Source organism: Oncorhynchus mykiss, chromosome 5 (genome assembly GCF_013265735.2).
Source record: "Oncorhynchus mykiss isolate Arlee chromosome 5, USDA_OmykA_1.1, whole genome shotgun sequence".
Classification (NCBI taxonomy): Eukaryota; Metazoa; Chordata; class Actinopteri; order Salmoniformes; family Salmonidae; genus Oncorhynchus; species Oncorhynchus mykiss.
The window spans coordinates 42,912,471-42,936,658 of record NC_048569.1 but is presented as its reverse complement, the minus strand read 5'-3'; the positions used below and the strand labels follow the sequence as shown (position 1 = coordinate 42,936,658).

The 24,188-nt window shown below is 44.4% G+C and overlaps 2 protein-coding genes and 2 long non-coding RNA genes across 5 annotated transcripts in view; 2 read left to right on the top strand and 2 right to left on the bottom strand.

Moving 5' to 3' along the window:
- The window catches only part of LOC110523888 (proline-rich protein 36), a 47,866-nt gene extending 45,510 nt beyond the window's left edge, over window positions 1–2,356 (top strand). Inside the window, exon 4 of the mRNA XM_021603003.2 lies at window positions 1,666–2,356. Within this exon, the coding sequence (XP_021458678.2) occupies window positions 1,666–1,867 (202 nt within the window). The 3' untranslated portion in view covers window positions 1,868–2,356. The remainder of the gene's footprint in view (window positions 1–1,665) is intronic.
- A 367-nt stretch (window positions 2,357–2,723) lies between these two features.
- Window positions 2,724–6,993, bottom strand: LOC118964611. The gene is made up of 3 exons (XR_005051741.1): window positions 6,944–6,993; window positions 6,149–6,298; window positions 2,724–3,130 (listed from the first exon to the last, which is right to left on the bottom strand). It is a non-coding gene; the product is annotated as an uncharacterized LOC118964611 (long non-coding RNA).
- A 67-nt stretch (window positions 6,994–7,060) lies between these two features.
- Window positions 7,061–11,200, bottom strand: LOC118964610. The gene is made up of 3 exons (XR_005051740.1): window positions 11,069–11,200; window positions 10,319–10,413; window positions 7,061–7,263 (listed from the first exon to the last, which is right to left on the bottom strand). It is a non-coding gene; the product is annotated as an uncharacterized LOC118964610 (long non-coding RNA).
- The window catches only part of pcsk5a (proprotein convertase subtilisin/kexin type 5a), a 35,035-nt gene continuing 21,618 nt past the window's right edge, over window positions 10,772–24,188 (top strand). For both annotated transcript variants that reach the window (XM_036977596.1, XM_036977595.1), the window contains exons 1-18: window positions 10,772–11,235; window positions 12,604–12,708; window positions 13,023–13,196; window positions 13,586–13,729; window positions 14,587–14,663; window positions 14,985–15,073; window positions 15,944–16,116; window positions 16,642–16,860; window positions 17,229–17,329; window positions 17,609–17,712; window positions 18,064–18,181; window positions 18,446–18,634; window positions 20,581–20,717; window positions 20,937–21,062; window positions 21,370–21,472; window positions 21,773–21,963; window positions 23,643–23,727; window positions 24,011–24,114. In XM_036977596.1, the coding sequence (XP_036833491.1) occupies window positions 11,053–11,235; window positions 12,604–12,708; window positions 13,023–13,196; window positions 13,586–13,729; window positions 14,587–14,663; window positions 14,985–15,073; window positions 15,944–16,116; window positions 16,642–16,860; window positions 17,229–17,329; window positions 17,609–17,712; window positions 18,064–18,181; window positions 18,446–18,634; window positions 20,581–20,717; window positions 20,937–21,062; window positions 21,370–21,472; window positions 21,773–21,963; window positions 23,643–23,727; window positions 24,011–24,114 (2,422 nt within the window). In that variant the 5' untranslated portion in view covers window positions 10,772–11,052. The remainder of the gene's footprint in view (window positions 11,236–12,603; window positions 12,709–13,022; window positions 13,197–13,585; window positions 13,730–14,586; window positions 14,664–14,984; window positions 15,074–15,943; window positions 16,117–16,641; window positions 16,861–17,228; window positions 17,330–17,608; window positions 17,713–18,063; window positions 18,182–18,445; window positions 18,635–20,580; window positions 20,718–20,936; window positions 21,063–21,369; window positions 21,473–21,772; window positions 21,964–23,642; window positions 23,728–24,010; window positions 24,115–24,188) is intronic.

Sequence of the window (24,188 nt, the reverse complement as noted above, 5' to 3'; positions counted from 1 at the left end):
AGTGTTTGAGGCTGTCTCGCCACTATTTAAGCGCTGCTGGAGTTGGTCTGTGTTTTTATCTGAAGCTTTTAGCAGTCAGTCACACAGCAGTCCCCTATGCTTCCATGGATAGACTCTTTACATTCTAGAGCGAAAAGAGGTTTGGTTTTGAAGTGACTTTTCCCCACCTTCTGTACAGTAGTATACCTTCTTCTACAGTAGTATACAGTGGGGATGGATGAAATCCTCTTTGAGATACTCTGTCTGTACTGTTGCCTGCCTTTTGTCCATTACCCTACCTGCCTGTGTCTGTCTGAGTGCCTAAATTCCTGAGTGTTCTTGTGCGTTTGAATAACTGAAGTGGCTGGTGAGCGAGCGACTATATGTGTGTGTGTGTGTGTGTGTGTGTGTGTGTGTGTGTGTGTGTGTGTGTGTGTGTGTGTGTGTGTGTGTGTGTGTGTGTGTGTGTGTGTGTGTGGGAGGCTAAGCCGGATGTCTAGGATGAATTGAGAAGAATATGAAGCTCCTGATACATCTCATTGTTCTGCTGTTGAAGCTCAGGGTCCTGCTGTTGTGTCTCGCCCTCTGCATCTCTCTATCCCACTCATTCGCTCTCTCTCTCTCTCTCCTCCCACTGAAAGAGGGAGGAGTGATGCTGTGATGAGAAACTCCACCTAACTAGGACTCTCACTGCATAATCAGAAAGAACAGCAAGCAGCAAAGTAAAAAAATATTAAATATACTTGCAGGGGGAGGCACAATTCAGTTCACTGAACGTGTAGCTGCAGGTAAATATGATCCTTATAGGCTTTTCTTTATCTATGATGTGTTTATTTATTAATGCCTCACCTGAATAGCTTATAGACTGTGGAGGGGGTGCATCAGCGTTTAAACCTGACTCTACTCCTACATACTAGGCCCTAAAGCTATACAGTCACCACCGAATCAGCATCTTAGCTGCCTTTTATTTTTCTTCCATTTTCTCTTGATTTTTCTACCCCTCTTTTGGTTTATTCACACTATGGAGCCAAGCTGAACCAAGCCGAGCCAGGCTGTACTGTGCTGACTTACTTACTCATCCACCATAGTTGTTGGAACCAAGCAGGAAAGGACAATGGATGTGTTCATAAATTGCCTCCAGAGTGCGCTCTGGACTGTTCATAGACTCAGAGCATTGTCAGATTGTCTGTTCATAAATTCAGAGCTTTTCACTCTCAGAGCGGTCAGACCACACACTGGACGCTCTGGGTGAAGAGTAGGGTTGATCCTAGCATTCTGATCTCACAATGGCAGTCAAGCACCGACGCTAACTGGCTAAAGCTGGCTAGCTTGGTAGCTACATCCAGACATACAGTAAATGAGAGAAGACTTTACTCTGAACATTTGACTTACCTTAGCAGAGCTGGTTCGACTGTTTTCATGTTATCTAGAGGGCCAGTGACTTTAACTGTTTTACTGGCAAGAATTGAATTGAGTTTTTTTATGTTGTTCGTACATGCATCAATTATTCTGAGCTCTGGGACTCTCAAACCAGAGCTCAGTAATATCGGAGTAGATTGCAAGAGTGAATTTATGAACACAACCAATGTGAAAAGAAAATATCCAAGCCAGTATGGTACAGTTCAGGTTGACATGATAGTGAGAGGCGGGTATTTGTGACTTAATCATTCTGTCTCTTCTCTGCAGTGTGGAGCATGACTTCCGGCTGCAGGAGGGGGCAGTAACCCGCACGTGGCGGGTAGGAGACCCTCCAGAGGGCTCCCCCCTAGCTGCTGTGACCCCCCAGCCCACCACGCCACACCGCCAGGACTCACCCCTGCCGGTGACACCGGCACGCCCCCCTCACAGCGGCAAGAAGAGCCGGAAGAAGTGCTTTTGGTTCTTGTGAATTTTAAAAAGGGGAAGAGTAGGGAAGGACACCATGAATTAGGACACTCCTTCTAAAGACTGCAGAGGACTGAGTGGTAGTGTGTGGAGTGTGGGGCCCAGATATGGAAGGAGAGAGAAAGATAAAAACGGACGCTCAAAACAAGTGTTAGAAGATGCAGCAAACAAGAGGGAAAATGAAAAAAAAATGAAAAAAAGTGAGGTATAAAAGAGATATTAAAGACGTATGACGGCAGTTAAAGGACCTGGAAGACCCCTAGTGTGGTGATGAATGGAATCTGTTTGGATCCTGACGTGTTTGAACTGTAAAGAGTGGAGAGTGGAACATGCATGTGTTGTCGTAAGCGCCGAAATGCCTCTTCAGCACCTGAGATCAGTTGTTCGTGCGGGGAGGGATGCACTGTAAAATGTGCTGAAGTCTTCTGAAAAACTTGACCTACCTGGTAGGGGCAATTATAGAAATGAAAGTGTAGAAGATGAAAAGGAAAAAGATAAGGAGAAAAGAAAGGATAGGGAAGTGACTAAGTATAAAAGGCTAGGGAGTCAAAACGAGAGGAAAAGAAAGAGTGTACAGAGAGAAGAGAGGAAGGATCCATCCTCATCACTAATGGACAAATGAGGGTCAGAACACCAGCTTTTATATCCAGAGATGTTTCAGCCAATCAATTATTATGATGACCCTTATTTAAAACTTTTAATAGAATTGATCATTCAAAAACTACACACACAAGGTCAGGCTGAGAAATGCACCACAAGAAAAAGTGAGGGTAAAAAAAAAGATTAAAGTGTACATAAAACAGAGTGATCTACTGCTTGAATTGCTATATTTCAGATACGGATTACTGGTCTATAAACTATTTTACCACAATTTGTTTGCTTTATGTCCTTTATGCTCTCATTGACTTTTAACAGGATGAACACAAGTATATAGCACCTATAGCACTAGTACTTACTTTATTGCAAGTCGCAATGGAAAAGTATGCGCTGGGTGGCATATATTATGAGTGAATAATCACTTGAACTTTAGTAAGACTGTGGTTGTGACACAATGGTGTTTCAACGAACAACTGTTCTGCATGCCAATACATCTATTGGGATGAAACGCCTGTTGACCTCAAGCGATGCAGGACCCGAAACATTATGCAACCCAACACAAGAAGATGCAGAAGCAGTGCATCATGGTCCCCCAGATGGCTTTGCAAACCCACTTGTCCTGTACGCTCCGGGGCTCGTCTCACAAAATTAAGCCACAGCTGCTTGACGACTGCAAACGACCAAAAACACAGAAGATTCCTCGTTAGTGATGGTCTTCTCATCGTGACATATACAATATATATATATATTGTATATACAGTGGGGCAAAAAAGTATTTAGTCAGCCACCAATTGTGCAAGTTCTCCCACTTAAAAAGATGAGAGAGGCCTGTAATTTTCATCATCACTTCAACTATGACAGACAAAATGAGAAAAGAAAATCCAGAAAATCACATTGTAGGATTTTTAATGAATTTATTTGCAAATTAGGGTGGAAAATAAGTATTTGGTCAATAACAAAAGTTTATCTCAATACTTTGTTATATACCCTTTGTTGGCAATGACAGAGGTCAAATGTTTTCTGTAAGTCTTCACAAGGTTTTCACACACTGTTGCTGGTATTTTGGCCCATTCCTCCATGCAGATCTCCTCTAGAGCAGTGATGTTTTGGGGCTGTTGTGGTTCTGGGATTTTTGCTTGTGATAATTTTGACCCCACGGGGTGAGATCTTGCGTGGAGCCCCAGATCGAGGGAGATTATCAGTGGTCTTGTATGTCTTCCATTTCCTAATAATTGCTCCCACAGTTGATTTCTTCAAACCAAGCTGCTTACGTATTGCAGATTCAGTCTTCCCAGCCTGGTGCAGGTCTACAATTTTGTTTCTGGTGTCCTTTGACAGCTCTTTGGTCTTGGCCATAGCGGAGTTTGGAGTGTGACTGTTTGAGGTTGTGGACAGGTGTCTTTTATACTGATAACAAGTTCAAACAGGTGCCATTAATACGGGTAACGAGTGGAGGACAGAGGAGTCTTTTAAAGAAGAAGTTTACAGGTCTGTGAGAGCCAGAAATCTTGCTTGTTTGTAGGTGACCAAATACTTATTTTCCACCATAATTTGCAAATAAATTCATTAAAAATCCTACAATGTGATTTTCTGGATTTTCTTTCCTCATTTTGTCTGTCATAGTTGAAGTGTACCTATGATGAAAATTACAGGCCTCTCCCATCTTTTTAAGTGGGAGAACTTGAACAATTGGTGGCTGACTAAATATTTTTTTACCCCACTGTATATACACTGCTCAAAAAAATAAAGGAACACTAAAATAACACATCCTAGATCTGAATGTATGAAATATTCTTATTGAAAACTTTTTTCATTACATAGTTGAATGTGCTGACAACAAAATCACACAAAAATGATCAATGGAAATCAAATGTATCAACCCATGGAGGTCTGGATTTGGAGTCACACTCAAAATGAAAGTGGAAACCACACTACAGGCTGATCCAACTTTGATGTAATGTCCTTAAAACAAGTCAAAATGAGGCTCAGTAGTGTGGTCGGAACCTCATACCACCCTCATGGAGTCTGTTTCTGACCGTTTGAGCAGACACATGCACATTTGTGGCCTGCTGGGGGTCATTTTACAGGGCTCTGGCAGTGCTGCTCCTTGCACAGAGGCGGAGGTAGCGGTCCTGCGGCTGGGTTGTTGCCCTCCTACGGCCTCCTCCACGTCTCCTGATGTACTGGCCTGTCTCCTGGTAGCGCCTCCATGCTCTGGACACTACGCTGACAGACACAGCAAACCTTCTTGCCACAGCTCGCATTGATGTGCCATCCTGGATGAGCTGCACTACCTGAGCCACTTGTGTGGGTTGTAGACTCCGTCTCATGCTACCACTAGAGTGAAAGCACCACCAGCATTTAAAAGTGACCAAAACATCAGCCAGGAAGCATAGGAACTGAGAAGTGGTCCGTAGTCCCCACCTGCAGAACCACTCCTTTATTGGGGGTGTCTTGCTAATTGCCTATAATTTCCACCTGTTGTCTATTCCATTTGCACAACAGCATGTGACATTTATTGTCAATCAGTGTTGCTTCCTAAGTGGATAGTTTGATTTCACAGAAGTGTGATTGACTTGGAGTTACATTGTGTTGTTTAAGTGTTCCCTTTATTTTTTTGAGCAGTGTATATTGTGTCAAAAGTCTGCACAAACGTTTGACAACAACAGTCACTTTGTTTTCTTCAAAATCATATGCAATTGATTGGGAAAGGGGGATACATAGTCAGTTGTCCAACTGAATGCCTTCAACTGAAATGTGTCTTCCGCATTTAACCCAACCCCTCTGAATCAAAGAGGTGGGGGGGCTGCCTTAATCAACATCCACATCTTCGGCACCCAGGAAACAGTGGTTTAACTGCTTTGCTCAGAAGCAGAATGACAGATTTGTACCTTGTCAGCTCAGGGATTTGATCCAGCAACCTTTCAATTACTGGCCCAATGCTCTAACCACTCGGCTACCTAGCCTTATTTTTTCTTGCAGTTTCCCAATACAGACAAGACAGGAAGGAGAACGGAGTGTTTCGTTTGGGAACAGATGTAGTGTGGCAGATGTTGCAGAGACAGAATTGATTTTTCAAGGATTCACAGACACAACCAAACAGCCTAACTGTTTCAGGCTGCCACTCTGAACAGGTTTCAAGCAACATGCCCTCGTGTGTTGATAGATAGGACACTTGGTTGAACATTTGGAGAGAAAGCACTGCCAAGTTCTTGCTGGCGAGCACCTGGACATGGATCCTCACACACACACAGAGTGTCAAAGTCTCTCTCTCTCGCACGCACGCACACACACACACACACACACACACACACACACACACACACACACACACACACACACACACACACACACACACACACACACACACACACACACACACACACACACACACACACACACACACACATTCTGGGACATTGCATCACACAGCCTAATTCAGTTCAGTAGAGGCCCGAGGCTCACCAACTGAACCCTGTATCCTGTTGTGCTCCAATGAGGTATATAAGTGGAAGTGCTTTTGCTGTGCAAGTATCACAGTCCTCAAAAAAAATATGAACACACAAACACGCACAATCCCCCTCCCACACACACACACAACCCCTCCAACATACACACCCCAAATGTATAGTGCTTCTCCCAGATGATATTACATGATCCCCCCCAGAGCAACACAGTTGTTTCTCACCCACACATCCAAGAGGCCTTTCCCCATCTCCCTTCCTTGGCTCTGTGTGAGGAGTGTAGAGTTGTCAGTCATTAATCCTGTACAGCAGTGAGCTGTAATCCTGATGACAGAGCAGGGATTACAGAACAGAGAAGAAGATCCAAGGTCCGCCTGGGAGGAAGGAACAAAAGGGAAAGAGAGAAAGACTGGCTCGGAATACATACAAATACAGAGCCAGGTTGGACTGGGAAACGGTAAAGGTAACACATTTTGTCAGTGCTGCAGAACAGATAAGGGTGATTCACAAAAGCAGCTCCCCTCTCACATCAATTCGGCTCTGCTTTGTCGGTGTGAGTCTAAAGACAGATGTCAGAGTGTAGCGTTACAGTGGCTGAGAAGCAGGAGTGATGGGTTCAAATGGATGAACACGATGTCTGTTTCGAGACACTTCAAAGCGATGCCAGGGTCAAAGTTGGCCCACGCAACGCAATCCAATGCAATGCAGCTAATAGGCTTCACTGACAAATTCTTACCCGAGGCATCAACAAAAGTGCATGAAATCCATGTCTGCCCTTGTACGTGCTGAAGATGGATGCTATTATGAGTCATTAGCCAAAGCTGTTAAAGAATAGAGAATTGATGTCTCACTTTCTTATCAGATGACAACAAATATGGTCCTTCCACTGTACAGCCAATGTGATCCACTTAGACAGCTATACAATGTATTGTTTGCCAAATGTCTACAAAATGATGAGGAGCAAGCTAGATGTCTTTTATTATTTCCTCACTAGTGCTTTGATTAAATACATCACTAACCTGTAATTCTGCACAAAGATTTTTCTCATTAAGCTGAACGATGAGGACCCTATATTACCAACAATGGAGAGGGAAAACATTATATATTGAATAGTTTGCAGAAGAAAATGGAATTTCATGCAAGATTTGAGCACACACACACACACACAAACACAAACACAGTGGAAATGGAAAATAAACTTTTCTTGCCTGCAGGGAGTTAAACATTGCCTCTGCACATCTCGTAGCTCGGCTGGCACAAAGTCATATTGAGGGATTTCAAAGGCAGAACCGCCGCACTTATCGGAGTGCCATCTACATGTGTAGTGCTGCTGCAGTGGCTATGTCACAGGGGAACAGTGAATAATGAATTAAGGACCTGCCAAGTTTGAGTCAATTCAGGCGCAGATTGGTTTAATAAAATATGAGCTAAATTCTCCCCCGCCACCCCCGACATCACCACAGTGAAGAAAGACCAGGGCATTAATCACTATATGTAAATAAAGCCCAGTTAAAGAGGCGCGGGGGGGGGGGGGGGGGGGGGGGGTATACAGAGTGATTTTTCTGGCTTCCATTATCAGGAGGAAAATGGGGTTGAGATATTTATTGTGCTGTGAAGTGTAATGAATAACTGTCCTAATCATAGGCCTAGACCTGCAGCCATTTGTCACAGTAGCTAGTTAGTTTAATTAGAGGGTTGTGGAGGTAAAGCAACCTGGCCTATGGCCTGTTTATTAGACTGCATAAAGGGGAAGGGAAAGGGGATGTGTTCAAAATGAGGGCTAACCCAATTTCTTTCAGTAAGAGCTGTTATTGCTGGTAAAACAGCAGACCCGAAAACGCAATCTCAGACAGAGAAAGTCCCGTGGAACGCGTTCAAGCAATTGAACAATTCTAAGGTTTGAATAATAAGCAACAAATGCTGAAAACAAAACTAAAGACTTTCAGACTGTCAGAACTTCAAGATGTTTGTTTGCATTTGCATTGAACAACTACCCCCTTGGGACCTGCACTCTAGAGGTGCATTAGAGTTAGTATTAAAGAAAAACATTTTAACACCAAATAAATAGGTAGGAGGGCTGATGCCTGAGCTACCCTCGGGGTAGTCTAGGTGCTCAAGAATCCAGTTTGACAATTATTTCCAGGGGAATTTGCAGTTTGTTTGAGCTTAATTTTTCGAAACATCAAAGTCAGTCTCTCCAAGGACATGTTAGATAACTTCAAAGTCCTGTGACTGCTTGCCGAGAGGTGCTTTTTCTTTGTTTTCTTCAGCTTTCATCCAGTTTGTTTTCTTTCCAAAGTGAAATACTAGATAATAAAAACCATGTGCACAGTGCATCACCGACCCTTTTATTAAAATGTGCAATTCAAAAGGAATACATTTAACTGAATAAAGGGAATTATATTACAACTATTACAACACGCTGCCTACATGATGTAGAAGTATAATGAATGATTCATATCAATAATAAATAATTAGACAAACTTGCAATGGCTCGATGATGAAAGAATATACACTGAACAAAAATATAAACGCAACATGCAACAATTTCAAAGATTTTACTGAGTTAAGTAATTTAAGGAAAATCTGTCAATTGAAATAAATTCATTAGGCCCTTGCGCATGCACGCTGACTTCGGTCGCCAGCTGGACGGTGTTTCCTCTGACATGTAGGGGCGGATGGCTTCCACGTTAAGCGAGCAGTGTGTCAAGAAGCAGTGTGGCTTGGCAGAGTCGTGTTTCGGAGGACACATAGCTCTCGCCCTTCGCCTCTCCCGAGTCCCCGTATGGAGTTGCAGCGATGGGACAAGACTGTAACTACCAATTGGATATCATGAAATTGAGAAAAAGGGGTAAAAAATAATATATATTTTTTTTAAGTATCAGAAAACCGGGGATCAGAAAACCAGTCAGTATCTGGTGTGACCACCATTTGATCAGGCTATTGATTGTGGCCTGTGGAATGTTGTCCCACTCCTCTTCAATGGCTGTGCAAAGTTGCTGGATATTGGTGGGAACTGGAACACTCTGTCGTACATGTCGATCCAGACCATCCCAAACATCCTCAATGGGTGACATGTCTGGTGAGTATGCAGGCCATGGAAGAACTGGGACATTTTTAGCTTCCAGGAATTGTATACAGATCCTTGCGACATGGGACCGTGCATTATCATGCTGAAACATGAGGTAATCGCGGCTGATGAATGGCACGACAATGGGCCTCAGGATCTCTGTCCATACAAATTGCCACTGATAAAATGAAATTGTGTTTGTTGTCCATAGCTTATGCCTGCCCATACCATAACCCCACCGCCACCATCGGGCACTCTGTTCACAATGTTGACAACAGCAAACCGCTCGCCAACACAACGGCAGACACACTGTCTACCATCTGCCCAGTACAGTTGAAACTGGGATTAATCCGTGAAGAACACACTTCTCCAGCGTGCCAGTGGCCATCAAAGGTGAGCGTTTGTCCACTGAAGTTGGTTACGACGCTAAACTGTAGTCAGATCAAGACCCTGGTGAGGACAACAAGCATGCAGATAAGCTTCCCTGAGACGGTTTCCAGGCTGCATCACATCCGGCTGTGATTGGGAGTCCCATAGAGCGGTGCACAATTGGCCCAGTGTTGTCCGGGTTTGGCCAGGGAATGATGTTATTGTAAATAAGAATTTGTTCTTAACTGACTTGCCAAGTTAAATAAAGGTTAAAAAAAAATTTGGAACTGTTTGTGCAGAAATTATTCAGTTGTGCAAACCCACAGTTTCATCATCTGTCCAGGTGGCTGGTCTCAGATGATCGTGCAGGTGAAGAAAACCCGATGTGGGCTGGCGTGGTTGCACGTGGTCTACGGTTATGAGGCCGGTTGGACATAATGCCAAATTTTCTCAAACGAGGTGGCTTATGGTAGAGAAATTAACATTAAATTATCTGGCAACAGTTCTGGTGGAAATTCAGTCAGGCATGCTAATTGCACTCTCCCTCTGCGGCATTGTGTGACAAAACTGCACACTTTAGAGTGACCTTTTATTGTCCCCAGCACAAGGTGAACCTGTGTAATGAATGTGCTGTTTAACCAGCTTCTTGATATGCCACACCTGTCAGGTGGATGGATTATCTCGGCAAAGGAGAAATGCTCACTAACAGGGATGTAAACAAATTTGTTCACAAAATTTGAGAGAAATAAGCTTTTAATATATATGGAACATTTCTGGGATCTTTTATTTAAGCTCATGAAACAAGGGACCAACACTTTACATGTTGCGTTTATATTTTTGTTCTGTATATATTCGATCAGAAAAACATTTCAAACATTATCACATTTTAGGAATGGATTGAGACTTCATTGTACTAGTGAATCTAATGTTCATTCAAAGGGTGTCAGGTCAATACCTCAAAAGTGTACGCCAAAGGTCCATATGCCACTGATGTGTAGATCCCAGTAAATGCTTTGCAATACATCTGCAGGCCTCTGTCTTGAAGTGATCCTAAATGAATAGGAGGGATTGTCAATCTAATTAGGAACTCAGAGTCTGACATAATTACATTGTTTAAAAAAAAAACTCCCAAGGACAGTGGTGTCAACTCCTCACTAAGAAGGCTACTCATCTGCCACACAAAATAGCCTAGGCCTAATCATACAAGTTAACACTTCTCGGGGAGTAATTGAAATGAAAGTATACAGTCAACATGTCTCAGTCAGTACATCCTTCATAGACTAGGCCGTTACTAATGATGCATCAAGCATTTGTAAATGATATCATTTTTGTCAATCAAATCACTTTGTAAACATTGTGCAATATAGGCCTACAGTTTGACCAATAATTGGCCTATTTGATTTGTGTCACCAACGAGTGACTGAAAGGAGATACTACGGGGTCATTGAAGATGGCAATCTGATATCTAGGCTAGTCTGCATTGTAAATGAAGTTGGTCCTCACTGGTAGATTTCAACAGGGAAATGACATTTCTGCAGGACACGTTTTGAACGCAGTCCTTCACCGATAATATTCTCTTTTTTTACGAACATAGGTCTATCATAGTAAATGACAACTTCCTCGCTATGTGAAGGCGCTTCAGACGGTGAAAGGAGTCCGAGAGAACTTTTGTAAAAACTTTTGAGCGAGATGACACGGAATTTACCTCTTTCAACCGGAATGGTGGCTATTTTCGCGTTTGTTTGGATGGGGAGTCTCATGCCACTCTGTCAAACAATAATATACACAAATGACTGGGCGATCAGGATAGATGGGGCACCCGCCTCTGCAGACAGTATAGCGGAGAAATATGGATTTCACAATTTGGGCCAGGTAAATTCTCAAAGTTGCATATGATCATTATACTTTTCTACTGTAGCCTAATGTTTCCTTTGCAGAGACAAAGTTGGCATTCATGATTCGACTGCAATGCAAATGGGGAAAAACGTTACACCGGTCTATAGCCAAAGCCAAAGAGAAGTTTAGTGGGCCAACGGACTAAACTCCTGGTGACAGAATTAAGTTCACCGTTTAGTTTAGTCAGCTATTCTTCGGCCTAAACATGATATCTAACTTTACTTATGCACCATCATTACCTTTGTCAAATTGGTCCATCGACCCAGCATTTTGATACATAGCCTAAGTCTATTTTTATTAGCTGTTTCCTTTAAAGTACGCCTATTTTGGATGAAAGACGTTTTCTATCCCATGTGAATGACAAGCTTTTTTGCATGAAATGCTGGATTGGATCTGAATCATTCACGGTTGTTTGGCTGGGGCAGACATCAGATTCGTTTCTGAGACTTCAAACAGTCATGTGGCCCCCATATCAAATTAGCCAAGTCATTGACCTTGTAGTGAGCACCCACATCAGACTATCTTCCTTATCAGAAGATGCAGGCCAAAAGCCCTATTTTCATATGACCCAGGCCTACATCTTTTCAGAGCGGAAAGGAAGGCTCAGGCTACAATTTGCCACCCTGGTTCAAGGAGAGATTGAGTTCAGTCACCTCACAACTCAGTAGTTCGATGTATGATATGGGACCAAGGAGTCATCATTTGAATGGGACCAAGGAGTCATCATTTCTACTCATGGATTACAACAGCAGTATGGTCCTAGATAGAATAGCCAAAGCACTACTCTTACTGTTTTGTCCTTCCCTCTATTAGCACCCTGATGGAAACATGGTCTGTTTTGTGTAGGCTAGCCTAAATTCCATTCTGTTCAGGTGAAGGCACACATACGTAATGGTGGTATTATGATCAACCTGGGTGTCAGAAAGGAGTGTACCCACCGGGTATAGCCCAGCCCATGGCTCAGTACCTGAGGTTCAGGTTGCCCTGGCCTGAAAGTCTAGTAGGGGTGTAAAGTAACCTTCTCAATGACTGATGTCAATGACAGCTTCATTATTTATCAGCCATTTAGACATGGGGACACAGTTGAAAAAGCGGCAGATCTCGTTAGGATACATACACACGATTATACACGGCAGGTAGCCTAGTGTTTAGAGCATTGGGCCAGTAACCAAAAGGTTGCTGGATTGAATCCCTGAGCTGACAAGGTAAAAAAAATCTGTTGTTCTGCCCCTGAACACGGCAGTTAACCCACTGTTCCCCGGTAGGCCATCATTGTAAACAAGAATTTGTTATTAACTGGCTTGCTCAGTTAAATTTTTAAAAATGGTTTCCTACTTTGCCCAGATTGGAGACTTGAACAACTTTTATAGTTTCCACCACAGTGGGACGGTGGAGCGGTCCACGTTGTCCAACAAAGACGTTACCGACCTCGTCGCCAAGGAGACCAAGGTACAGTAACTAGATCCCATTGGAGGTGTTATTGATACCCTCCTATATAATTTATTAGCTGCATGACATGCTGCACGCACACACACACATGAACGAGCACACACACACAAGCAAGCAGTCACGCGCACACAAAAGACATACTCAATTGATGTAAAAACAAAAATCGGTATGAATATCATTTGACCTTTCACCTGTACGGGATTCAGCAGACTCAGCAAACACGTGAAACACCACCTTGTACTGTCTATAGTGTGCATTCCATACTACTGTGAGTAGCCTACACCAGGAGTCCTATAACCTCTATTCTTCTGCAGGTGGAGTGGGTGCAGCAACAGGTGGTCCATTGGAGGACCAAGAGGAACTCCAGAGCCAGTCACATCTACTCCATTGACGTTCGGACTAAACACATTCACCCAGGCCCCATCCAACCTAACCAGACCCAGACACTGGTTTTCAATGACCCCCAGTGGTGCAGCTTGTGGTACATTGTGAGTATCTCTCAGCTGAGAGGGCACAGCTGCACCGCAGATATACAGTAATGGCCGCGTTCCAACACTTTTAAAATGCATCCTTTCTCTTACCTAATCTGACATGACATGACATGATTGATGAGAGCAATGTAAGCGAAACAGGTCAGTAATTACCTCAAGGAAGGAAGGAAGGAAGGATGAGTTTAAAAGGTATATTTAAACAGGGTCAAACATACATTTACAAACATGCTACAGGTGTCTGTGCATTACCCACATTTGCGCCAGTGTTTTGTATTGTGCTTTGCGAGGACACCTTTTAGTTATAACTATTATTAAAGTAACAGCTAATGATCCAAATAAACAAGTAAACATGACATGTGCTGATTCCCCCCCTCCCCCATTAACAGCACTGCAGTGAGGGCTCCCAGGGCTGTCCTTCCTACATGAACATCGAGGGGGCCTGGAGGAGAGGACACACAGGGAAGGGAGTGGTGGTGTCCATCCTGGATGACGGCATCGAGAGAGAGCATCCTGATCTCAGGCCAAATTTTGTAAGTGCCTCGGGAACCGTCTCTTCTGAAGACTTCACAAGGACATTTATTAAAAGCAATTTGGCATATGTCCCGAATGTAAAAGTCCAGAGCTGAGACAATATGCAGTCAAAGCTCTTGGCCCGGAGCTTTTAAAGGTCAACGCAGAGTATTAAAATACAGGCTAAACGTCTTGTCCGCTTTAGTGTTCAGACACGCCTAGTTGATTTGTGAGTCAATAGGCTCTGACTGGTGGAGTATAGGCTAGACCAGACCAGGCTAGACCAGACCAGGCTAGACCAGACCAGGCTAGACCAGACCAGACCAGACCAGGCTAGACCAGACCAGACCAGACCAGACCAGGCTAGACCAGACCAGACTAGACCAGACCAGACTAGACCAGACCAGGCTAGACCAGACCAGACCAGGCTAGACCAGACCAGACTAGACCAGGCTAGACCAGACCAGGCTAGACCAGACCAGGCTAGACCAGACCAGACCAGGCTAGACCAGACCAGGCTAGACCAGACCAGGCTAGACCAGACCAGGCTAGACTAGACCAGGCTAGACCAGACCAGACTAGACCAGACCAGACTAGACCAGGCTAGACCAGACCAGGCTAGACCAGACCAGACCAGACCAGACTAGACCAGACCAGGCTAGACCAGGCTAGACCAGACCAGACCAGACCAGGCTAGACCAGACCAGACCAGACCAGGCTAGACCAGACCAGACTAGACCAGACCAGACCAGACCAGACCAGACCAGGCTAGACCAGACCAGACCAGACCAGACCAGACTAGACCAGACTAGACTGGAAGACACTAAAGGCCAATTAGCCACTGACTTTTGTTTTTTTCTGTGTCACTGTATCTTAGGACCCCTTTGCCAGCTATGATTTCAATGGGAATGATGATGACCCCACGCCCAGATACGACTCCAGCAATGACAACAGGTTATTCTTATTTTCAATATGCATATTGCTCATAGCTGGAGCCGTGAGTTTTTTCGTGGTAAGTTGATGTGGTCAGGAAAAACTCCAGGCCCTACTTATTGCAGCTTTTTGCAGAATCTTAGCCCATTTTATGAAGCAACTTACATTTTCCCCCACAATTACACTCACATATTATGTTCATATTATATGAATATGCATATTAACTTGTTTGAATGTGTCTATTCTTTGCCAGTTTGATGTTGTACATATAGCCTGTCTCCTCATACATATGCAACTAAGCTAATGTGGTATACATTCCCTTTCTTTTTTTTCCCGGGTAAGCCATGGGACAAAATGTGCTGGGATGGTTGCCGCGGCAGCAAATAACTCTCAGTGCACAGTTGGAATCTCCTTCAATGCTCGGATAGGTGGTGAGTTTTGAGTTCTTTATTAGTCACGTTTATAAAAACATGAAATGCAGGGGACTCCCGAGCAGTCTAAGGCACTGCATCGCAGTGCTAGAGGCGATACTACAGACCCGGGTTCGATCACGGGCGGTATCACAATCGGCCGTGATCGGGAGTCTCATAGGGCGGCGCACAATTGGCCCAGCGTCATCCGTGTTAGGGGAGGGTTTGGCCCGGGGGGGCTATACTTGGCTCATTGCACTCTAGCGACTCCTTGTGGCAGGCCGGCTGCCTGCATGCTGACTTCGGTCATCAGTTGAATAGTGTTTCCTCCGACACATTGGTGCGCCTGGCTTCCAGGTTAAGCGGGCAGGTGTTAAGAAGCGCAGTTAGGCCGAGCATGTTTTGGAGGACCCATGACTCGACCTTCGCCTCCCGAGCCGGTTGGGGAGTTGTAGAGATGAGACAAGATCGAAATTGGGGAGAAAAAGGTATTTTAAAAAAATGTATCCTCCTTAAATATGGACAAATACTGTATATTCAGTTCAAGTTCAGTTTTACAAATATTAAATAGAAGGTACATTGTAAATTGAAGATGCATACATACTGTATGGTGCTGAAGGTCTCCTCTAAGTCAGGCGGTCCCATAGAAATATAATCAAATCAAATCACATTTATTTATATAGCCCTTCGTACATCAGCTGATATCTCAAAGTGCTGTACAGAAACCCAGCCTAAAACCCCAAACAGCAAGCAATGCAGGTGTAGAAGCACGGTGGCTAGGAAAAAGGAGAGGACAATAATCTCATTCTAGTCGGTCTATTCCTATGGGTGATCCATCCTATGTAGTGAATACTAAGGTTATGAAGGTCCATCCCACTCCCGTATCTGCAGGCATTCGTATGCTGGACGGAGATGTGACGGACATAGTAGAGGCCCAATCCCTGAGCTTCAGGCAGCAGCACATTGATATTTACTCTGCCAGCTGGGGGCCGGAGGATGATGGGAGGACTGTGGAAGGACCTGGCCCTCTGGCTCGCCTCGCATTAGACAACGGCATACGCACTGTGAGTGTGTGTGTGTCTGTCTAACTTCTCTGCATCAGTACAGTCAAAAATGTATTCTCCACAATGTGTGTGTGCATGTGCACATGTGTGTATACTTGTTTTTCTACCTTGAAAATAGGATTTTCAATGGTCAAACAATTTTGCTCCACAAAAAGTATTGAAATTTCAAGAAAATAAAGCTGTCTGTCTGTCTGTCTGTCTGTCTGTCTTTGGCCTCAGGCTGTATGTTTACTTCTTGTGCTGATCTTTATCTTCATATCAATATGTAAATGACATACAAATATGAATCATTAGTGGCTCTTCACGCTTGGCATTAATCACAGGGTAGAAGGGTGCCCTTATATCTAGAATCAGTTTGCACCCCCCCCCCCCCCCCCCCCCTAATCTAAACCAAAGTTGAGGAGAATACGCAAGAACAACCTTAGATCAGTGTCTAGAATCCAAATCCTATAAAACCTTGATGAAGGTAATTTGACCAACACTACTACTCCCATGAACCCCCCCCCCACCCCCCCCCCCCCCCAGGGAAGGAAGGGGCGTGGCTCTATCTTCGTGTGGGCGTCGGGTAACGGTGGGCGGAGCAGGGATCACTGCTCCTGTGACGGCTACACCAACAGCATCTACACCATCTCCATCAGCAGCACCACCCATAGCGGGGCCAGACCCGACTACCTGGAGCCATGCCCCTCGACACTGGCCTCCACCTACAGCTCCTTCTCCACCGACAGACAGGGAGCCAAGATGGTGAGTCAAGCTGTATATCGGCCCCAACCCGGCTATACGTGATGAGTACATTTAGATTTGACTTCATTATTTGATTTGATACAATAGCTGCATATGACAGTGATTTAAACCCGTGTCAAAGGTGCAGCCACTTCAGCTCTTTTCAGCTGCAGCGCTTGTTTGTGAGATGAAAGGATGGGGTGAATGTATCCATTCGTTTTTAAACATTTTGCTTCTTGACAGAATGTGTTTGTCGTTGTCACAGGGGAAATTAAATGACCTGAAAGTTACAAAGTGTATCTTTAAAGCCCCGTATGATGTTTATAAGGCATAATAGCACATCTACTGTACCATTTTGTAGTCACACAACAATACTTTCTATCTGGCAGGTAACATTGGACCTGAAACAAGGCTGTAGCAAGGAGCATTCTGGGACCTCAGTCTCCGCTCCAATGGCAGCAGGGGTCATCGCACTCGCCCTGGAGGCCAAGTAACCTACTTTCCTAGAGATATCATCACCGATATCTAAATCTAATGATAATATTATAGGTAACAAGGAGGTTTTCTTGACCACGTGACCTGACCAGGAACAACTCTGGGCCCTAGTTAAAGGCTAAAACTTGGACTGCAAATTCTTCCTTGTCAGGTCACGTGGTCAAGAAAAACTCATGGCCCTAGTTATAAGCTATTGATAATGTTTTTGTAGTATTACTAAGATAATATGCTATATACAGTGTTGTTAACTTGTGTCTGCGGGACCCTGATCCAGCCCACTGCTGACTTGGAGGGACGTGCAGCACATTATTGTCAGAACGTCACAGGCCAGTCACCTGACCTCCCCTGACTGGCACACCAACGGAGCTGGATACCAGGGTATCTGATTTGATTGAATTTGTTCCCCATATCCTGTCCACAAATGAGTTTGTGTTTCCTTAACGCTTGGCTACAGAAAACTAAAAGGGCTTTCCTTCATTTATAATAATTTCCATTGACAAAACACATACAAGGGAAAAATTATTTATGTACCACTACACATCAAACGACAAACAACCACATTTAAGACATTCCTATCTAGATTGACCGACTAATTGCTAGATTGACCGACTAATTGCTTCATGGATGGCTTACTTAAGTCATTGATCCATTCATTTATTTGTTTGTTTGTTAGTGTATTTGTTATTCCTTCTGTACATTCATTCAATTCATTCAATTATTAATTGGCAGTGAGCCACCTGTACGGCTTTGGGCTGTTGGATGCAGAGAGCATGGTGAAGGAGGCTGAGCGATGGAGACTGGTCCCCTCCCAGCATGTGTGTAAGGAGGCTCCTACCCAAGAGAGCAGGTACTTGACTGACTGCTTCCCACCATGGACACAATCCTCTATTCCCTTTGAAGCCTATCCATCTATCCATCTCCACAGAGAATCCATCGGCATGGGAATTCCCTCACAATCTCTCTGTGTTTCGCTCATACTTTCTCTCTCTTTCTCTGTATCTCTGTCCTTCTCTCTCACTCTCTCTCCCACATTCTCTTTCACCCCTCTCCCTCTCTTCCGCTCCCCTGTCCCCTCCTCTCTCTCTCTCTCTCTCTCTGTGTCACATTACAGAACCATTCCTCCAGGCCTTGTGCTGAGGTCTGTGTATGAGTCCACCGGCTGCTCCCATCATCCCCTGCAGCACATTGTTTATCTGGAACATGTAGTCATCCGTGTCACCATCACCCACAGTCACAGAGGTGACCTCTCCGTCACACTCACGTCACCCGCTGGGACCAAGTCACAGCTACTGGCAAACAGGTAAGTCCCTTTTCACACTTCTGAGCCAAGACAAGATGAACTGTATTGCGCTGGCCTGGTTACACATCCACCATAGTTCCTGGAGCTGTGGAAAGGACAATGTGAAAAGGAACAAAGTACGGTTCAGGTTGGCATGATAGTGTGAAAAGGGTGTTGTGCTGTAGTACTCAATACAAGTGGGATTGGTCGCTTCATCCACTCTTAACACATTCAAAATATTTCTTGATGATAGAAACTGGCTGATGTGCCGAGTGACTTAAAGTGATAGTTCACCTCAAAGTTTTCTCACCAAAAAAGTGGTCTAATGTGGAGATAAGTCCATATCCCATCTGCATCCCTCAATGCTAAAGGAATCGGAAACATAGGATCTACACAACAGAGGGCATGGGACATGGACTATTGTGGACATTGGAGGACATTTTGGGTCTGAAAACGTATCGATAAACTTTGGTTATGGAGAGAGTCCAGAAATGACAGTGTAACATGGCTCTATCCTGTTGTATTTTGGTCCTGGTCAACATTTGCATTATATCACACTATGGTCGTGTTGTGGTCCTGCTCATAGTGGTCAATGTCTTTCAGAGGTCATTCGTAAAAATCCAAATAACTTCACAGGTCTTTATTGTAAAGGGTTTAAACACTGTTTCCCAATGAATCATTCATGAACATGCACCTGTGGAACGGTCGTTAAGACACTAACAGCTTACAGATGGTAGGCAATTAAGGTCGTAGTTATGAAAACTTAAGACACTAAAGAGGCCTTTCTACTGACTCTGAAAAACACCAACAGAAAGATGCCCAGGGTCCCTGCTCATCTGCGTGAACGTGCCTTAGGCATGCTGCAAGGAGGCATGAGGACTGCAGATATGGCCAGGGCAATAAATTGCTATGTCCGTACTGTGAGGCGCCTAAGACAGGGCTACAGGGAGACAGGACAGACAGCTGATCGTCCTCGCAGTGGCAGACCACATGTAACAACATCTGCACAGTATCAGTACATCTGAACATCACACCTGTGGGACAGGTACAGGATGACAACAACAACTGCACGAGTTACACCAGGAACGCACAATCTCTCCATCAGTGCTCAGACTGTCCGCAATAGGCTGAGAGAGGCTGGACTGAGGGCTTGTAGGCCTGTTGTAAGGCAGGTCCTCACCAGACATCACCAGCAACAACGTTGACTATGGGCCCAAACCCACTGTCGCTGGACCAGACAGGACTGGCAAAAAGTGCTCTTCTCTGATGAGTCGCGGTTTTGTCTCACCAGGAGTGGTGGTCGGATTCACGTTTATCGTCGAAGGAATGAGCATTTTACCGAGGCCTGTACTCTGGGGCGGGATCGATTTGGAGGTGGAGGGTCCGTCATGGTCTGGGGCGGTGTGTCACAGCCTCATTGGACTGAGCCTGTTGTCATTGCAGGCAATCTCAACGCTGTGCGTTACAGGGAAGACATCCTCCTCCCTCATTTGGTACCTTTCCTGCAGGCTCATCCTGACATGACCCTCCAACATGACAATACCACCAGCCATACTGCTCGTTCTGTGCGGGATTTCCTGCAAGACAGGAATGTCAGTGTTCTGCCATGGCCAGCAAAGAGCCAGGATCTCAATCCCATTGAGCACTTCTGGGACCTGTTGGATTGGAGGGTGAGGGCCATTCTCCCCAAAAATGTCCAGGAACTTGCAGGTGCCTTGGTGGAAGAGTAGTGCAGTCCTTGAGGAGGAGATGCACTGCAGATATTGACTGTTACTTTGTTCTAGGACACATTATTCAATTTCCACATGTCTGTGGATCTTGGTTCATTTTATCTCTGTTGTTGAATCTTGTTATGGACACACAAATATTTACACCTGCTAAGTTTGCTGAAAATAAACGCAGTTGACAGTGAGCGGACGTTTGTTTTTTTGCTGAGTTTATCATACCGTGGTTGTATTTTGGTCCAGGCCTCTTGACCACTCCCCCGAGGGCTTCCAGAGCTGGGAGTTCATGACCACTCACTGCTGGGGGGAGAAGGCATCCGGAGAGTGGAGTCTGGAGGTCCTGGATACTCCATCTCAACAAAGGGACAAGAGTGAAACAGGTTTGACATGCTATACTTTTACCATCATTCAATACCACAAGAATTACACCAGATATCAAATACTGTTACACATGAGTGGAGTCCTGATTTTTTTTCCCCCTGATCACGTGACCTGACTAGGAAAGACTTGGGGACCTAGTTGATTTTGGTCAAGTCATGTAGTTAGTAAAAACCTGATAACAGGTTGTTTTTTCTTCCTCTCACTCCATTGATTTACAGGGGAATTGAGAGAGTGGTCTCTAGTGCTTTATGGCACCTCAGAGCAACCGTACTCCATGCGGCGTGAGCAAGCCCGCTCGGCAGAGCTGCCAACTGACGGTGATGACCTCACTGAGGAATACAACGGTGAGTCACTTTACCCGTTGTCACAGAGCAGCTTTGGAACAAGACGACACACAATTATCACACCCTTTTATAGCTTAGACACCGGAATCTAACTACTAATTGTGGCCTATATCGAGCTCCATTTGTTTAACTAGTAGCCTACGTCAAAGCTAAGTCTTCAGGCTTCACCAAGTCTTAAAGTTTCCACCACCTTTTGTGTTTGAAAGAGATGCTTTCCCTATTCTGACTATCTTGCTTTGTCAAATTAATTATTCCAGGCGATGAAAATGCATGATGAGAAATGTAAGTTTTGTTTCGTTCCTTCCAGGCCGATGTGACCCCGAGTGCAGTGAGGATGGCTGTGAGGGACCAGGCCCCCAGCAGTGTGTCACATGTCTACACCTCTTCCTCAAGTTCAAGAACAACAGCAGGTCAATACTATTCACTCTAAATGTATAGGTTGGAGTCAGTGACGTTGTACTAGGTCTTCCACTCGTGCTTTAAATCATGGGTTGCCGCAATAGTCCGGCGGCCCATTATTACATATTTACGAACCTCACTTAATTGGCTGTTATCGAGTCACAGATGTTTCTCACAGTAGCCCTCCGGCTTTCCAGCTTTGAACTCTGTAGGACACACAGTTAACACATGCATTTAGTATGTGTCCCATGTGGAGACAATCCTAGTGTTGCACTAAACAACCAACAAGGCATGTGCTTTCTCTCTTACAGGACGTGTGTGTCTGTGTGCCCAGTGGGATTCTGGGGCGACCGGCGTCGCTGTAAGAAGTGTTTCTCCTCCTGTGAAATCTGCACGGGCAGCCGCAGTGACCAGTGTACTACATGTCGCGCAGGACACTACCTGACCGAGGGAACCAATAGTTGCACGGCAAGCTGTGGTGACAATTATTTCTTGGACCATGGTATGTCCCTGTGTGTGTTCCAAATGACACCCTAATGCCCAATTAGTGCGCTACTTATGGCTAGACTCTCATAGAATATTGGTCCAAAGTAGTGCACTGTCTAGGGAATAGGATGCGATTCAGGATTTGCCCCCTACGTTGTGAGGCATTCATCATCATTCTACGACAAACACACATTGATCTATATCGAATTTCATTTTAAAAACTTGAACACAATTTGAAGATGCGAAACAAAAACCACTTTGTGTTCATCACAGAGGGACACACTTTATTGTAGATGTCAGGTGATATCGTGACGAATCGTTAGACTTGCTAGCCAACTCTGCAGTACGTTCACAGGGGGAAGGAGAAAACAATGAATTAGAGCAGTGCACCGGAAAATTTGTCGGATTTTCCCATAGCTGCAGTAAGCAAGGGTGCTGAGGGTGCTGCAGAATCCTCTGCTATATCAAAATCAAATATATATATATATATATTTTTTTTTTAATTTAAAAATCCATAAAATGTGTGAACTAGGCCTTTATTACTCCACCCACCTCGCATGACAAGAAGCTGCCCCCATCCCTCCCGCTGTTTGGGCAAAGCGTTTGCAAATGTTTTGTTGTTTGAGTGAGGGAAATTCTGTAAATTTTAAGAGGACTCTATGTATTTTGAAAGATGAGACGTTGAGGATTATAATAAATACTGCTTTGATGTCATAGAAGCAAGCTAAACACCCATGAATCAAAATGTGCACTTCACATTTCCATATCATATCGTTGTTATACCCTGGGTTGTTCTGAACCGAAGGAGACTATTTTTGTCTGTTGTTATGAAAATTTGCTGCGTCACGCAACTGAATGCACTCCTTTCTATGCACACCAAAATGATGATCTGTTTCCCTGAATTGCATTTTGAAAGCCTAACACTGTAATATCGTACTCTCTAAATCAGCTAGTCATGTTGGCAATAGAACAAGCCTTCAAATGATGCCCACCTGAGCCAGATTGGGATTTATAATGGACCATTTTTGGATTGTGTGATGGCTGTGATGGAGGATTGTGTTCCAACCAAATCGACTACAAGTGTGCTTGCTCTAGTTCCTCAACGGCACAGCTAGGAGAGCTCCAAAAACACCTTATAGTTGAAGACTCTTCTTTGTGCACACTTTGGAGATGTGTGTGGCCACCTGGAGGCAACCAGTTTGACCTCTCACTTTAAACCCTTGTCGTTTATTTGTTTTATGTTGCAATTCCCCAAATTCTCCAGTAATATTCTTATCGTGTTACTGAAGGAATGCAGAATATTTTCAGATTTAATCAACAAATGCGGCAAAGTACCGTCAATGTAAACTAGAAATAAAATCAACAGTATTTCAGACTTGTCAGGTGATCTGTTGTGTCCTCACCTTTTGGTCTAATAATGTTCCCATCATCTCCAAATGGTTCCCTTTTCAATTGCCAAGATTGTTATGCACATGCTTTTCATATTTCTTATGTAAGAAACATTTCAATTTAGCCCCATCCATATAGGCCAATTCCCCCAAGTGTAAAGGGTTTTAAGGATATTATGCTGTATTGTTGTAAAAACCAAGCCGATGTCTCTACTGAATATGTGCTTAATGAACAATGCTTTTACTTCAACTGGAGTGGAATTATATTTGGCAGGTATAAATGCTTGCATTGTTGTTTTCCCCACAGATGCAAATATGTGCAGGAAGTGCAGTGAAAACTGCTTGAGATGCACCTCGGCGAACATCTGCACAGAATGCAAATCAGGCACAAGGTGAACCAATCCCTCTGATGACGCCCGAATTACCAACTCATGCATTTCTTCTCTGTACACAGTGATTCTCCATCTCCGCCACAGAGAATACTAATTTGCACACATTCTAAATCTATTGCAACAAAGCAAACTCCTATTATAATATTTTTTGTATTTTGCAGTGTTGAGAGTTATCAGATGAAACTTCTCAATGAGTGCGTGCGCTCTGGGTCGGAACACAGAGCCCAGATAATGATGAGTCTCTCTCTATCTCACTATCGATCTATTCCCCCCCCTCCTCCAGTCTGTTGGGGAACCGCTGCCAGAGGAGCTGTGGACCAGGAAGTTACCACAACGAACAGGAGAGCACCTGCGAGCCCTGCCACGAGGCCTGTGCCACCTGTGCAGGTAAAGGGAGGGATGACTTGGATCAAACCAAACAGGACCCTAAGCCATATATACACTGCTCAAAAAAATAAAGG